Genomic DNA, 16,191 nt, shown 5'->3' on the forward strand with positions numbered 1-16,191 from the left:
AAATACTTTTTACTTCCTTAAAAACTAAAAGGTCATTTTACGATGTCACTATTTAGATTACAAGAAACCACTGGTATGTTGATTATCGAACTGCCTATTAATCACACTGAAAGTGCCAGTACCTCATAGGATAAAGATAAAGAGCTGTCCTTTGTTTTCAGGTCTAACAGGAACATGAAGGCTTTGCTGTTGGTTCTTTTGTTGTTTATAATGGTTATAACACAATACCTAAATAAATATGACTCAAAGGTACCTATTCTTAAATACTGGTGGAAGTTCTATCATTATGCATTAAAAATGAACATGTCTAAGGTCCGCAATGAGCTGTGATGTCTTTGGAACTGTCCTAATGGCCAGATGCTGATTCCAACTGCAGTGTAAACTTTTTCTTTCACAGTGTGCCCCCTGGTGGCAATGTTGTGAAATTGGTGACTGACTTTCTACACAAGCACGCCCAAGTGTCCCAGTCATTCCAGATTTGCAATGTGGATCATTAGTTGTTTCCTTTTTTTTTCTTTTCTTTTTATATAGACATCTTGTTCAACTTGACACATACAGCAATCGGTTCTTCACACATAAGTATTGGACAGTTTACTAACTGACTGAAGAAGTTAAAAAGGATTTCTGACTCAAGTTGACCACATTTTCTGCTCAAATTATACTACCAGGTACCTTCTGTGAATTTTTGAGTGGTTGTGGAATATTTCCCAGACAGACCCAGCCATTTCAGCAAACAGGATCATCCCTGTATTTTCCCAGGGTTCTTTTGCCCAATGCAGTCCTGGCCAAACAAAGTGTTTCAGGCTGATGCATACAATTCCAACCAATCAACATGTTGCTTCAGGAATATGCCAAGGTGGGGTTTAATTTGATTGGTTATTGGGTTCAAATGTCAACACAATGTCAAATGTCAGAATTACATACTGTACCTTTAAGTGTCCTCTTGAACCTACATGTAATGTCCCTTTACATTTAATCCTGCATTTTTTATATAAATAATGGTAATCTGTGCAGATGAAGATTATAATATAACCTTGAGAGTGATGGATGTGATATGCAAATAATCTTTTAATCAAACATGTTCCTTACAAAACAATACAGTAGTGCATGGTAAGAAATGTCAGAATAATGTATAACTGGATGACAACATAAGGTCACCATTATTAATGCACCATATAATTATTCTTGATGCCTTATGTTTCCTACATGTCAGCCTAACAAAAGAAAGAAAAAAGATTATACAAACCCAGAAATATATCATAGCAAACTATGATTTTCCCCAGATCATGTCCTGGGCTATTCCACGGAAATTTTACTTTTTGTCACATCCATAACGCCAGTGGAATGCCTTGGCATTTGTATGATGTGAATGATAACATTCATTTTTTGTGCATTTTTTCTCATTTACATTTTTCAGCCAAAAATAGCAAATGCTCAAATTTCATGTAATCATTCACATCATACCATACCATCATATATTGGCGTTATGGATGTTACAAAAAAATTAATTTTCCATGGAAATGCCCTCCTATATTTATATATGCTCAAGTGTCAAGGGCAGTCCAAAATCGCTAGGTCTGCATCATGTTGTTGGTGTTGGTAAAATATCTATCCCAGCCTATTCCTCTGAAAAGGAGAACATTGTCGCAATTACTTTTTCTGTCTGTGATGTGTTTGTGATTTTTCTGAGTTTTACCTTGATTTTCAGAAATAAATGTATCTATCCCGAGTAGTTTTATTATTCATCAGTGGTTGGGGTCACAGACAGTAAAAGAAAGGTTGGGGTGGGGGTTACCCCTAACACTGCTCTCCATGTTTTCCTGGACGACCTTCCTCTTTTCATGGCCTTGCCTTTCTAACCACGCCTACCCGTGATGACATCACAGTCCAAACAGATCTCGGATAGAGGGACCTTCCTGCTCGCCGGGTGACAATCTTGGAATTGAGTTAATTTTAGTTTTTCCTTTTTTTTTTTTGTGCAACCGGCACGATACCAATGGGTTAACAATCTACAGTTGTTAAATGAGGACAACGTAAGAGACCGACGTCTGTGAAATCGTCAGAGGCTACGTAAGGATCTTTTTACCCAGTGGAAAATGAGAGGCCAGTGAAACAGCCTCCACCATCATCAGGGTGACGGACTCCGGGGATGGGACCTATCGCTAAAGCTATGTGGAAAAAGATAATGCATTCAGTGTACAGTAACTAACGATGTTCAATTCACTCCAGCCTGGTTCGGAAGAATAGGCCTATTGGATGTTCTGACTGAACACGTAGCCTATAGCATCTCTTTGCAGGTAGGCTACACCATGGACAAGCTACTGTTGTGATGATGTACATGATTCAAAAAAGCAGAGAAGTGAGAAAGATGTAGATGGCGAACACATTCTAATATGTTCACATTGTTCACATTCTAATATACCTATAATATTGTTACGAAATGATATACGTGAATAGCTAACATTTATTTTACGGTTTCCCCCATAGGTTTCCTTGATGCTATTGGCTCCATCCGCAAGATGCTGCCTTGTTTGTGGAGAGCCGTGCGTCCTGCCTTAACCCTGCGGACGGGAATATTTCCTGGTCCCGTGCGAGGAAACAGTTCACCTATCTACCGCAATACTACGTCCGTTATCCAAGCCTCTCACTTTGGCACCCATCCTCTTAAAGAGCCTATGGAGCCTATGACCTCTCCGCAAGGAGCCCGGGAGTTTATTTATAGCCTCCATCCCACGGAGCGAACTTGCCTTTTGCGAGAACTCCACCGCTTTGAGTCTATTGCAATGGTTCAAGGTAGGATATGAGTCTTAACAAGGCTAAATAAACCAATGTCCAATAGTTGCGTGTTTACACATGCATACATATTATGTTTACAATGAGGGAAACTGCTGTAGGCCTGTAGTGCACTGCAATTTACACGAATGCAAAGAAGAATGCAATTTACTTTGTTGAGCAAAATAGATTATTAATTTATGGAAACATAAAGGCAATTTGAAGTAAGCAGATTGCCTATTTAAGAATGACAGACTGTCATTTGACCAAAATGACAGTTGACCAAAATGTTTTCTTTGAAATGAACAATGTGACTGTAAAGCCAGTCACAACTGGGCTCTGCCATGCACAGTGGGCACATTTTTTGTACTGTACCAGCATGTGATTACTAGAGATTGGATACTGCCCCTGTCATCAGAATCACCAGTTGTGTTCGCCAGAGGTGTCATGCAAAAGACACAAAGGAGATTTCAGGTCACAATAATGATGTCCTGATATTGACTTAGGTTATGCTGTCGGTAATGCAGTACAAACTACAGCTATTTCTTTATCTCTCAACTAGACCTCACCTGATGACATGCAATTATTATTTCTCTTCCTGACAGAGCAATTGGAGATGGCACCTCCAACTTCTGCACAACTTAGATACGGTAGGAGTACGCAGAGGCTAAGTGTTATCTGTATGCTAAGTGTTATGTATATTACACTGATTCAGTGTACCATGTCTTACTCAGAGCCTGAAGAGCAACATTACTAGTATTTTTCCTGTCAACCTGAAAAAATCTAGCAGTGATCTCGGCTTAGCTACATTTTTACACAGTCCACCTACCGTGACATCTCACATTGTTTCCATGCCTGTAATTGTCAGTGACTTTTCCAGACGACCTCAGTCACTGTTGGAGCACGTGCTGTATTTCAACCGTCCTTCCCGGTTTCCCACTCTCCCATGGTGGGGTTGAATGCTGACTCAGCATATTTGTGTGCATGTTCTATCATCCAGATAAATAAGGGCACGACTCAGCGTCACACCAAATGCAATTAGATGTAATGTGATATAATTTCTTGTTGCCTATGCCTTGTATTCATGGCTTTGTCACGCATATGATTTAGACCTAGAATCACTCCCATGTGAAAATGTCGGCTCCTACTTGTCAGAGTTGATTTAGTGTAAATTGATTCTGTCCCCTTCATCCTACAGCCTTCGCATGAAAAGGAATCAATGTTATCTCGACTTTATTTTTCCCTTGAGAGTGCAGTTGTGTGTTTTACCATAGTGTGTACTGTGCAATGAGTTTTATTGTCCTTTGTCTATATGTGCAAGTTGTCTTACAGTTTGTTTTATATCAAATTTTTTTTTTTTCATATTCGGTAGAAAATAATTGAATTTACTTCGATAACAAGGTAAAAAGAAACTACAATATACTGACACATTTAAATGTCAACTAATAGGTTCAGAAATGCAGTGCTGTTGCCTAACAGGCAGAGTGGAAAGCCATTAAGCCTGAAAAACATTTCACGAAAAACGCAGCTTGTTCTTGCTCTGTATCTATTTTAAGTACAGTATCATTCATGGCCAATACACGCACTGTAGTTTCACTTGGTGGTTGGACATTTACTTTTACTACTCTTTTTTTGTTTTCTGTGTGTCTACACGTGTGTTTGTGTGTGTGTGTGTGTCCTTCAAATAGGAAGGGGATTTCACACAGCGGACAATCTACAACCAAGCCTATTTACCGTTAAAACCAAAATCACTAACAAATCACAAATCATTAACAAAAACAACACCAACAGAACATCCTTCAGCTAGGGTTATCAAGCAGGCACCTTCCTTCATAGGCATTTCATTGAATCATCATCATAATTGTCTTAATATAACCAAGTTAATTGATTTTCTGGTCTTTCATTTCAGTACTTTTCCACAATGCTCTTCCGTTCATTGGGTTTGGTTTCCTGGATAATGCCATCATGATTGTTGCGGTAAATCAGAATATTACTTGATCTCTTTTAGTCTTGTTATGTTACTTCTCTGTGTTAGTCACACACACTATGTTACTTCGCTGTGTTACGTCACACACTCACACACACACACACACACACACACACACACACACACACACACACACACACACACACACACACACACACACACACACACACACATTAGACACAGTTTAACCCCAGCTGTCATTTCAAAGTCCACATATTCAGTATTTAGATAAAGTTTCACATAAGATACCAAATATTATGTAAAGAATTAAACAAAATCATGTTTTTCAACAACAATCCTTTGATCTACAGGGTACCCAGATTGAACTCTCAATAGGCGTTATCCTTGGGATCTCTACTATGGCAGGTAAAGAATGGCTATGCTGTCTTTGGTAGAGCAAAACTGAAATGCATGAAGCATTATACATAATAATAATAATAATAATAATAATACATTTTATTTATAAAGCGCCTTTCAAGACACCCAAGGTCGCTTATAAATAAAATTACATATTACATATTAGGGAGGGGAGGTCAGCAACTACTCACGTCTCATTTGTATATGTTTATATTTCAATTTCTTAGTCGACTCTTTTGTCCAAAACAACGTTAGATTTTAATCAAGGACCAAACAAAACACACCAGAAGTATAGTTCACCCCTCCCTTCTGTATTCCCAGAGAAACTCCACACAATGTTTCATTTTTGTTTGTCAAGTCAGTCAAGTCAAGTTTATTTATATAGCGCATTTCATACACAGAGGTCATTCAATGTGCTTTACATTAACAAAACCAAACAATAATAACAAATAAAAGCATAGAAGTACGAAGCCCCTAAGGGGACATGAGCAAAAAAAATCTAAAGTTTAGTTTCATGTGCGCACGTGAAAGAAGCTCCTTTCTTGTAGATATGATTTTAGCCAGCTGATAGCTATGCCTGTAAATCTAACCCAGTGTTCTAGTCTGTGTAGTAAAATTGTGATCAACAGTGTCAAATGCTGCACTAAGATCCAGTAGCACTAGGACTGATGCTTTACCTGAATCTGTGTTGAGACATATGTCATTGAAAACTTTAATGAGAGCTGTTTAAGTGCTGTGATTTGCCCGTAAACCAGACTGAAAGTAATCAAAATACCCATTTGATGTTAGGAAGGTGGTTAATTGATTAAAGACTACTTTTTCAATAATTTTGCCAATAAAAGGTAGATTGGATATGGGCCTGTAATTGTTTAGCATGGAGGCATCCAGGTTATTTTTCTTGAGAAGTGGCTTTACAACAGCTGTTTTCATTGACTTAGGAAAAGTGCCAGACAGCAGTGATACATTTACAATTTGAAGGACATCCGCCGCTATGAGGTGAAAAACAGTTTTGAAGAAATTGGTAGGCAGAGTGTCTAAGACACATGTGGAAGAGCTGAGATTCTGTACCGTTTTTCGTAGTCTATCAAGCTGAACTCTGACATCAAGTTAAGTTTCCCTCTGTTTGTTGCTGGAAGTTCAGGTTGTTGAATTAGTAATTGAGCAGATATGTTGATGTTGATGTTGATTTTGTCAATTTTACCTTTAAAAAAAGATGAAAACTCATTGCATTTATTAGTTGAGAGTTCAGGCGCTAATTGTGAGGGGGGATTTGTTAACTTATCAACAGTGCTCCTTTCGATATATTTCTGCACTGAATCGCTCGCATGAAACAGAAAAAAACCCCATACCTTCTATTCTCTAGCTGGATCACGGTTGCAGGGACATAACATGGGCACCGAAATGAAAATCTAAGGCAATGGAGCCGTTCCACAGATGCCACACAGGCAATGTGTTCAAGCCGCTAGTCATATGAGATTATGGACATTGGAAAGGAAAATTGCAAAATGTAAGACAATCACACAAAGTATTGCATTTTTTAATGCTGTTAATGGTACAACACCATTATAAAGCATGAAGTACATACTATACCTTTAAAGTTATTGTGGCATTGATGTTTATCACAGATAAGAACAAAGACCTGACACTTTTATTCATAATAATTATTTAAATTTTTCCTTTCATTAGGATAGTTAGGCCTATTTAAACATAATGTCCCACCTTGATCAGAACTTTTCAATATACCCAGGGGGCAAAACCCCCATTTCTTCGGAAATCAGACATGGGTTGTTGTAAAAGGTTGTTGTACAAAAATGAAATCTAGGATGTCCAAGGATCACAATCTGGGTGCACAACCTGGTCAACGAGTTACTGGAACCCACAGGATATGTTCAACCAATGTGTGTCCCTACTGCAAAAAAAAGAACTTTTAACCTGATTACTCAGTCACTATCAAATGCCATCATTCTAATCTGACTGGATATCTCCACAATAGCTCATGATAGAAATTAAATAAACACATCTACAGACACAGAAGAAAACAAGCTTTCCAATGACGCTAATATGCTAAATATTACCGTACAATTTTACATTGTGTTGAATGAATTGGACAATTTATCGTTTTTTAAACCCTCAAATATCGAAATCGGCCTTTAAAATCCCATATCGGTCGGGCTCTAGGTGAAATCAATCAAGCAGCAAAATTCCATCTGCGTGATGCCATTAAAAAGTAATTCACATAATGCAGTTATTTTCCAGGTACACAGGGAGGCCTAATACTCCTCAGAGACTAATACTCTTCTCTCCCTAACCTAGCTGCAGGCCTTGGAAACCTGGTATCAGATCTGGCTGGTCTGGGGTAAGCATGATTAATAAAGGGTCCTTTTATGAAGATAGTGGTATAATAAAAAAAAAAAAACTTTTTGGCTTTGTACTTGTACTCTGCACAATGACAATAAAGTTGAATCTAATCTAATCTTGATTTTTTTATGATTAACATATAGCAACTTTTTAGAAGACATAAGACAGTAAGGCATTTATATGCATTGGCTGTATATGTAGTACCTGTAGAGTAATGTATATTCAGAGTAGTTGAGAGCTACCCGAGTGAGTCATGTTCAGTCTGTGGGTGACTTTGTTTTTTGTGTGTCTTGTTTTGTGTGAAGTCTTGCAGGTTATGTGGAAGCTTTGGCCTGCAGGATGGGGATGCAGATACCAGACTTAAGCCCCAAACAGGCCGACATGTGGCAGACACGGCTCAGCTCTCATTCCGTAAGAACTCCCTCCCCTTCTCAGTTGCTTTCCCCTTTTATCCTTCACACCACCCCAGGTTTTGCAGTGGGTTGGCATATTTAGTTCTGCTTCCTCTAATCAGTTCCTTAGTTTTGCTGACGCTTACAGAGAGGAATTTCCTGTAGCACCGGCCATCTCAACTTCTTGCTTTTGTCCTTATATGCTGCCTCAGTGCGATGTGTGATCACACCACCACAGTAATGTGCCCCTGGACAGCTTTATTACTCAGAGCTCTGTTTCACATAGGAATGCGCTAGGATGGAGGACACTTCTCCAGGGCTACATAGAGATCAATCATATTGTGGCTTAGGCAATGGTTGGCACTGGCGCACACACCCTCCATGCATATGCTCTATCTTTTTCATGTCATTGATGCTCTTGTTTTTTTAAAGCATCCCCCAATACATAGGATGGGCAATGGATTGTCAATGGATTGTGTCTTTTCTACTCCCATGAAATATTAATTGCAGCTGAATTGTTTTACTGTCTTCCTGTCGAAATGTGTAGTTACTTTGGACATAACTTTCACACTACAGACGCACACTCACTAACTACTAATAACTAATACGCATTATTTGATAAATGGCTGTGTTCATTTTATTTACTGACCTTTACTTTACTTCAAATACTCTACTCCACTCTACTCTACTTCACTTTATTTGGCAGACACATTTATCCAAGGCGACGTACAAACAGGTTTTGACATCAAGAAATGAAAATGGACATTAATGTCACCATAACACACGTCATAATCATCATTATTATCACGTCATAATCTTCTCATCCTAACAATGGATTATTCCTACCGCTGAAATCAAGAAGACGCCTATGTAGTCACAAAGCCAGAACTGAGAGACTCAGGAGAAGTTTTTATCCCCAGGCCATCCGAACTCTGAACTCACACTATACTGACTTTGCACACATTCACTCTTCAGCACTCTCAAACATTTCCCAACTCTGAACTCACACTATACTGACTTTGCACTCATTCACTCCTCAGCACTCATGACCCCCCCCCCCCCCCACACACACACACACCTACAAGACTTTTAGCACTTTTACATCCCTCACCCTATGCTATAGACCTTTTATTATTTTCTTATTTCATCACACGTCAAAACACACACACACATCTTACTTTCTCCAACTTTTGCACATCTCCATAGAACTTTTTATTTATTATTTTTGATTTCTCCTCCATCTACCCATGTCCTTGATTGCCTAGCCTTTCTGCCCACCCCCACCCCACCCCCAACACACACAAAAAACACACACATTAACATCATCACTGTCATCACCTCACATACATACAGCACACTGCTTGCTACAGTAAGCCTCCTCTACTTGCTGCACACTGCCACCCCCCCCCCTCCCTACATACACAGCACATTGTCTTCAGGATCTTCTCCAACACACATCCTCTACATACTTACAGCACACTGCCCCCACCTACCCACACGCACACTACACACACACACAGTCACTGCTACACTCCCCTCCCGCCCACACACACATCTTCATCACTCACATACATCATACATACAGTACTCTGCTTGTAATAGTAAGTCCCTTCACCATACTTGCAGTACACTGCCCCCCCCCTCCCCTACATACACAGCACATTATTTCATCAGGAAGCTTCTCCAACACACATCCCCAACATACTTACAGCACACTGTGGCCCCCCCCCCCAATACACAGCACATTGTCTCATGAGGAAGCTTCTCCAACACACATATTGCACACTGCCCTCTCCCCACATACACAGCACACTATCACATCTCCCCTGTCATCCCCCCAACACACACACCAAGACCCCTGGCAGTTGGGTTAGCCCCTTGAGCCGTGGATCTGCCCAAGGTTTCTTCCTTGGTAAGGGAGTTTTTCCTTGCCCCTGTTGCTCTTGGGTGCTCCTTGTTGGTGCCCCCCCCCCCCAATTCCAATCCTCCCTCACCTTTCTTATGCAGCCCTTGCCACTTAATCTACTAAACCCCTCTTCTACTGCACTTTTTACCCCCCCCCCCCACTTTGCACAAATAGGCTGACACCAGACATAATTTCACTGCATTTCTTACTTCCAGTAACTATATGCATGTGACAATAAACTTCCTTGTATCCTTGTATCCTTGTATTAAGGTTAATTTAGAAAAAGTAAAAATAACCCATAAAAGACATATGATAATTTGCCAAAAACTGTAAGTACAGCAAACAGAATTGTTAAAAAAAGTAAAAAAGACATCATAATCAGCATTAAGAAAAAAAGCAGGAAAAAGATAACCTATAAAAGACAAACTCTAACTGAGTCTCCTTCCACGTCTCTTAGGGAAAAGCCATAGGAGTGGCCATCGGCTGCATACTGGGGATGTTTCCTCTTTTCTTCATCAGCGACGAGAAGAAGGACGGAAAGGATGGAAAGGACGCTGCCCAGGCCTCTGTGGACCCCAAAGCTGAATAGCCTATCTAATGGCTATCTGTTCAAGGACTTGCCTGTAAAGAGATAAAGACTACCACACACAGAAAACAAGAGCAGCATAGCTCTCCAACAGCCGACGTAATATCGAGAAATTAAATTAAGACTCCAATATGCATGGTTTTAATGACGCACTCTAAAATCTAAATCTCTTTAACATCTCATCTATTTTTTTAAATATCAAACGGGAGCACAACCCTCTACAATGTCTCTGCCACCTTTGTCTGTATTTACCTCAACTGTACTGTGCAATCTAGAGATTAGAGCTTTTTTAGCTGTTTTAATTTAGGAGTCACAACATTGTCAGAGCTGTTCCAAGCCAGCATGCCACTGAAATTGTAGGGGAAAAAATGGGATTTTATTGGCTTATTATTAATTTATGTGACTTTACCTCTCTCACCCTAGCTGTTTAAATCAGTCTTTTTTTAGATTAGAGTTGGAACATTTCCATGTGGCTTCCCAATATTTGCTGTATAACGCTTAATTTGATGTGCAAGAATGTTTATAAACATTAAAACACCACCAGACATTGATTCATAATACGTATGATGTGATTCCATTTGAAATTCAAGCCTAAGTTTGTTTTTCACCCTGAAAGTGCTCTGAAATATTTTGTTTAACAGCAGGTCAGCCCAAGGATAGATAAATATACCAGTTGTAGCTCTTTGGCATTTCATTGCTTAAACGACAGGAATGTGCAAATGATTCTGTCAAGATAGTGATGGGAGTGGATAAAAGAAAAGAAAAACAGTACTGGTGAATTGGTCTAAATCATCACTATAAATCATTCCCAATGTCAGCTCATTCCTTCACCGCTTTTCAGTGTCCTGCCGGCAGGACGGTTACCCCCCCCCCCGAACATTCTAAATCAATTGTATGCACCATATTGATATGTAGCATAGTAATGTTATACACCATTTCAAAGCTTTGACTCTTGGGAATCCAAAAATGACAACTTTTTTCATGTACAATCTGTATAGTGCTTTACATTCTCAGATTAATTTTATTATGTGTCAATTAAATTTGATCCAAAATGCCCCCCTCCCCCTCCTCCACTTTTGGTGCTACCCTGACTTCTGGCTGCAGTGTAGCTGCAGCACAATAAGTAGATGCAACATATTGGGTACTGAAATATTCACAAGAATCCATAGAAATTGGATCTTCATGTTGTATTATCCAATATCAGTTGTACAGATGTATAGTCTATCTTATACACACTCATTGAACCAACAAAGTAAATGCAAAAATAGAGACTTTTTTGTAATTATTCCATATTTTGTGTAGTCACTCTATATCAGAACACCTGACAATCTAAATAGTCCATAAGAAACCTCAAAGTGTTACCTTTCATTTGAGACCAGGATTATGCTTCTACACAAAGGGGTTCATGTGCAGTAAGCATTTGATTGTCAGTATGCATTTTGGATAACAAAAAGTCCTATGGGGAGTATCCATAGGCATTTTACAAAACGCATGGGCATACCTTGGCAAATAATATTCTAAAGCACTCATTTTCATTCTATATTGATCTACTTTTGCACACAGCTTCACAAGACCTGAGGGGTATTCCAGAAAGCAGGTTTACTGGCTTAACTGGGTATGTTAACCCAGAGTTAGCGGTAAACCTGGGATTTCAGTTCCAGAACGCTCAAATATGATCAGGCTATGTAAGTAACTATGGTAACATAGGCTCTGAAGTTAACTGGGTATGTAGGCTAAACCCAGAGCAGAGAGGGTTAAAGCGGAGCTAGTAATCAAGGATCTTTGCCCAGAGTAAACGGTAAACCTAGGATTTCAGTTCCAGAAAGCTCAAAAATGATCAGGTAGGGGGTAGGTTTTGTTCAGGTTATGTTCGGTTATTTCAGTGCATGTTCAACCAGGCCGCTATTTTTACACTTGTCACACAATAACGTTTAATTTTGAAGAAGGTCCGATTGACAAAGAAGCACAAAATCATGTAATATTTATCCGTGGAATTAGCCGTGAGCCTGAGAGGGCGATAAGACCACATCACATGATAGCCCATATTTTCTTTTCCAAACGAGTTTTTCAAGAGCGCTAGAGTTTTTCCGCTGAATCCTAAATTTGGCTACTTGAAAAGCATTCTCGACTCCATCCCTACATTAGGCTACGCATGGATTAGAATAGAATAAAATAAATCTTAGCTAGCCAACACCATAGTGGACATTTGCCTTTGGCTCACCAGACATCGGATGGACAAAAAACATCTCAGACACTGAAAATATAATTACAGTGCAGTAGGCTTCAAAAAAGGGAAAACATAGAAAATGAATAAATACGTTTAAATATAGACTACATAACATCTCAGCCAGGTATGCGTGTTGTCACTAGTTAAGAATGCTGATGGCATTTGGGATAAAATAGTTTTTCAATTGGCTACACTTTTTGCCTCTCTCCAAATTATGTGCATCGATGATCGCTCTCCGACTGGGAGTTTTTGTAACGTTAGTGTTGGAGACTCAGAGCATATCGTCAAGCTGTCGGTCGGTGCGTAAAGTTTGCCTTGCGCTAAAGCAGTTCCTGCGCAACTTCATTCGTTTTTTTCTGGACACAAACCCACGAGGATCATTAAAGTGTAGTTTCACCAACTGGCAGGTCAGCATCACTTCAATTTTCCAAATGTGCACCGAAATGTGTCCAATAGGCTACCCATGCCTTCCAACATTCTTCACCCTTTCGATGATGGAGCGCAAAAGTTTAATTGGCCCACAGCTGCAGAACCCGCGTTAAAATATAAAATTACATTTGGGATTCTCAAAGAATTCTATGGCCCACTCAATCTGTGACAAGGTAGGCTAGTTTAAGAAAGCATCATTCAAAGCAGTCAATACAATACGTGATGTCCACTGAATTATTTAATTGTGCTTTTAACATTAAACGGGATATCCTAAACGTACGCATTTACACGGTCAGTTAGGCTATTCTCTGCCAAGCAAGGTCTAGGACGCAGACGCTTAAGTAGGGTTCTCAAGTCTCACGCAATGGGCGTGAGACACACGCAATTCAACAAGTTCACACGCTCACACGCCACACCTTGGATTTCTCACGCAGAAATATTACTAGGGATGTCAAGGTATCTGCATAATTATTAGAGGAGGCGCAGGGATACGAGAGGATTTCTCGCAGGGTTCAGAGCTAGCGCACCACTCACCAACCAAATCAAAAAAATAAATAGCCACCGACATCCAATCAAAAAAGAGTAGGCTATTCGTTCTTAAGAACACTCTTAAGAGATAGTTTGGGAAACACGCTCAAAAGTAAACAACTTTAGTAAGGTATACTTTTAGAGTCTTCTTAACATGCTTAGATACGTTGTTGGGAAACCTGACCCAGCAGATCCTGAAGAGGCACTATGGAAAATGTAATTATGGTTGTAATTGTACAAGAAATCTATGAGATTTGAAGGCGTCACAGGAACCAAAGTACAGACCGTGAACCTGGATTGTTTCAGTAATTATCCCTTAGTGCAAGTATACATGACCCGAATAGGTACAGTACAATTAAAAAGAGACGAAATCACATCATACAGTCAAATGAGTTTAATAAATCTTGTTTGAATGTCACAATTGTGCTTGTAATTATGTTGCATACGTATGTTGCAGAGGAGACAATATTAAAGGAAGGTATACCCTGCATGCTTGGAGGCCATTGTAAACTCTTCCCAAAGCCTCAAGTTCTACTTTATTGCCTAATGTTCCTGTGGTTCCAAAGATCCGGCCACAATATTTCTTGAAGAATTTGACATTTGACAGGAAGTTGGTGATTATGGATATGTTACTGAGCTTTCTCTGATGTTTTATCTCAAGGAATTGCTGTAGGCCATCACCCAACTTTTTATTTCTCTCTACTACACCTGTGTGTTCAAAATCCACTGGGTAGATTGCATCACACTCAACTTTGTATCTCATTTTCTTGCATCTCCAGAGCTCGGAATGCGTTCCAAACCCAAACACTATTTTATGATTCACCAACCCTTCTAGAAAGCTAGGAATTTGGATAGAGTTGTCAGAGTGGATTTTAGATGAAGTTGACATTCCTTTGTTGTAGTTAAGTCTGCTCTTAACTCCATCTTCAACAGCTCCATAGAGTATGCCTTTGACAAAAAACAGTTCGCAACAGTGACCCCCCTGAAGAACTAAGAGGGACACGCCTCCATGCATACTTTTTGGACAAAGTTTAAGATGACCATTATGATCTTGAGTATAAATTGAGAAAACAATCAATAACTCTTTTCCAGCCCTACAAAATAAGTTAATCATGCTATCCTCATCGATATTCTTCAGGTTCTCAATCTTACTTAGGCCTGTAATATCAAATGGAATTATTTTTTCTTGTTCTGCCAGCTTTAGAACACGGGCAACATCCTGTTCACTCCCAAGAATATCAAACATAGCCTTGTAAAATTAGTGGACCTTGAATGACACTGACTCCATCTGAGTTCGGGACAAAATCATAAACACTGACCATGCTCCATATCATTGCCAGGATTATTTCAAGATGTTGCAGAGCTGGCATATTCTGTGAGAGATATGTAGTCTGTATACCTTTGTCTAACAGAAGGGAGTCCACCTCATCAACAATAACACATTAAAAACCCCGATTTGGTCTGATGACTTTCTTTTCAAAGTCCTGGCGGAGACAGTCTGCTGCAAAGCATTCCACTGTGCCATACACCACTTTTGACTCGTAGCATTTCTCACGGGTGTCATCACTGGATTTGTCTGCATTACAGTCCACTGTAATCTGAAGATATTTATAAAAAGGGCACCATAATTCTGTGTCTCGTTTGGCTAGGACTGGGGAGCTGGACAGAATGTCTACATTGTCGTTGCAAGCTTTGGCCCGATATGCCGACATCTGAGTGAGACGAGGCTTCAGGCCCATTGTCTTCTCTACTACTGTGCACAGAGACAAGAGAATGCATTTCAGTTTTTCCTGAGTCATCCCTTGCTCCAGTGAAGTCACTGACACTTGACATTATGTCAAACTGATCAGGTGGTGGATTCATGACCACATGTTCCACAATGGATCTCGTCAAGTCACAAATGCTGGCCTCAATGTCTCCACTCTGGTGTATCTCTTCCAGAATTTCTCTGTCCATTTGCATAGTTTTTAGTAGCTCTTTGTACAAGTCTTCACTGTGGCTATCGGATGTAAGAATTTCTTTAACTGACCTTCCATTTTGGTCCTTAAAAGATGAAGACACTGAGTTAACTGCCATCAGGTTAAGGATCTTGACCACAGAGGAAAGGGTTAGAGGGGGTGTACTCTCTCTTTGGTGTTTCAGTGTATTGATCTGTCTGAGGGCAGAGATGACTGTCATGTGAAAGTTCCCACATCTTCCCAGCTTCTGTGTTAGGAGACTAAACAAGTCTAGGGCTTCAATGGGATCCCAGAGCTGCCTTTGCACAAGGTTGGACAGAATTTCAAGTGAATCCTGTAAATGTACTTCTTGACAAATCTCTGACAGTTTTCATCGCATGAGCACTGACGGGGGCACCTCACCTCACTTTTATAAAGTTATTTTTCCAAAATTGCCAAATAATAAAGAGCATGCTTCGAGCCATTTGGATAACTGAAACAATATGATCATGGGGGAAAATAGTGCAAGAACATAGGGTCATAGCCTAGTGTTTAATAATAGACTAGCACATACTGTAGCGTTGCATAGGCTACAATACAAGTAAATAGGCTAGACTCACCACTAGCAGGCCTAGGCTACAGCTGAGTGCAAAATCTCATCATCACTGTGTCTTTCCATTCATTTCAAAATGTTCTTGTAAGGTCCTGCTTA

General features: G+C 39.7%; 1 protein-coding gene across 1 annotated transcript; it reads left to right on the forward strand.

Annotated features, from left to right (window-relative positions):
- The first annotated feature begins 1,885 nt into the window (after positions 1-1,885).
- On the forward strand, positions 1,886-10,916 carry LOC121706134 (transmembrane protein 65-like). Its single transcript, XM_042087622.1, has 8 exons — positions 1,886-2,297; positions 2,488-2,793; positions 3,378-3,422; positions 4,682-4,749; positions 5,071-5,125; positions 7,430-7,472; positions 7,780-7,885; positions 10,230-10,916. The coding sequence occupies exons 2-8, from the start codon at positions 2,520-2,522 to the stop codon at positions 10,359-10,361; spliced, it is 723 nt and encodes a 240-aa protein (XP_041943556.1). The 5' UTR covers positions 1,886-2,297; positions 2,488-2,519; the 3' UTR covers positions 10,362-10,916.
- The last annotated feature ends 5,275 nt before the right edge of the window (positions 10,917-16,191 follow it).

This window comes from Alosa sapidissima, chromosome 3, assembly GCF_018492685.1.
Source record: "Alosa sapidissima isolate fAloSap1 chromosome 3, fAloSap1.pri, whole genome shotgun sequence".
Taxonomy (NCBI): domain Eukaryota; kingdom Metazoa; phylum Chordata; class Actinopteri; order Clupeiformes; family Clupeidae; genus Alosa; species Alosa sapidissima.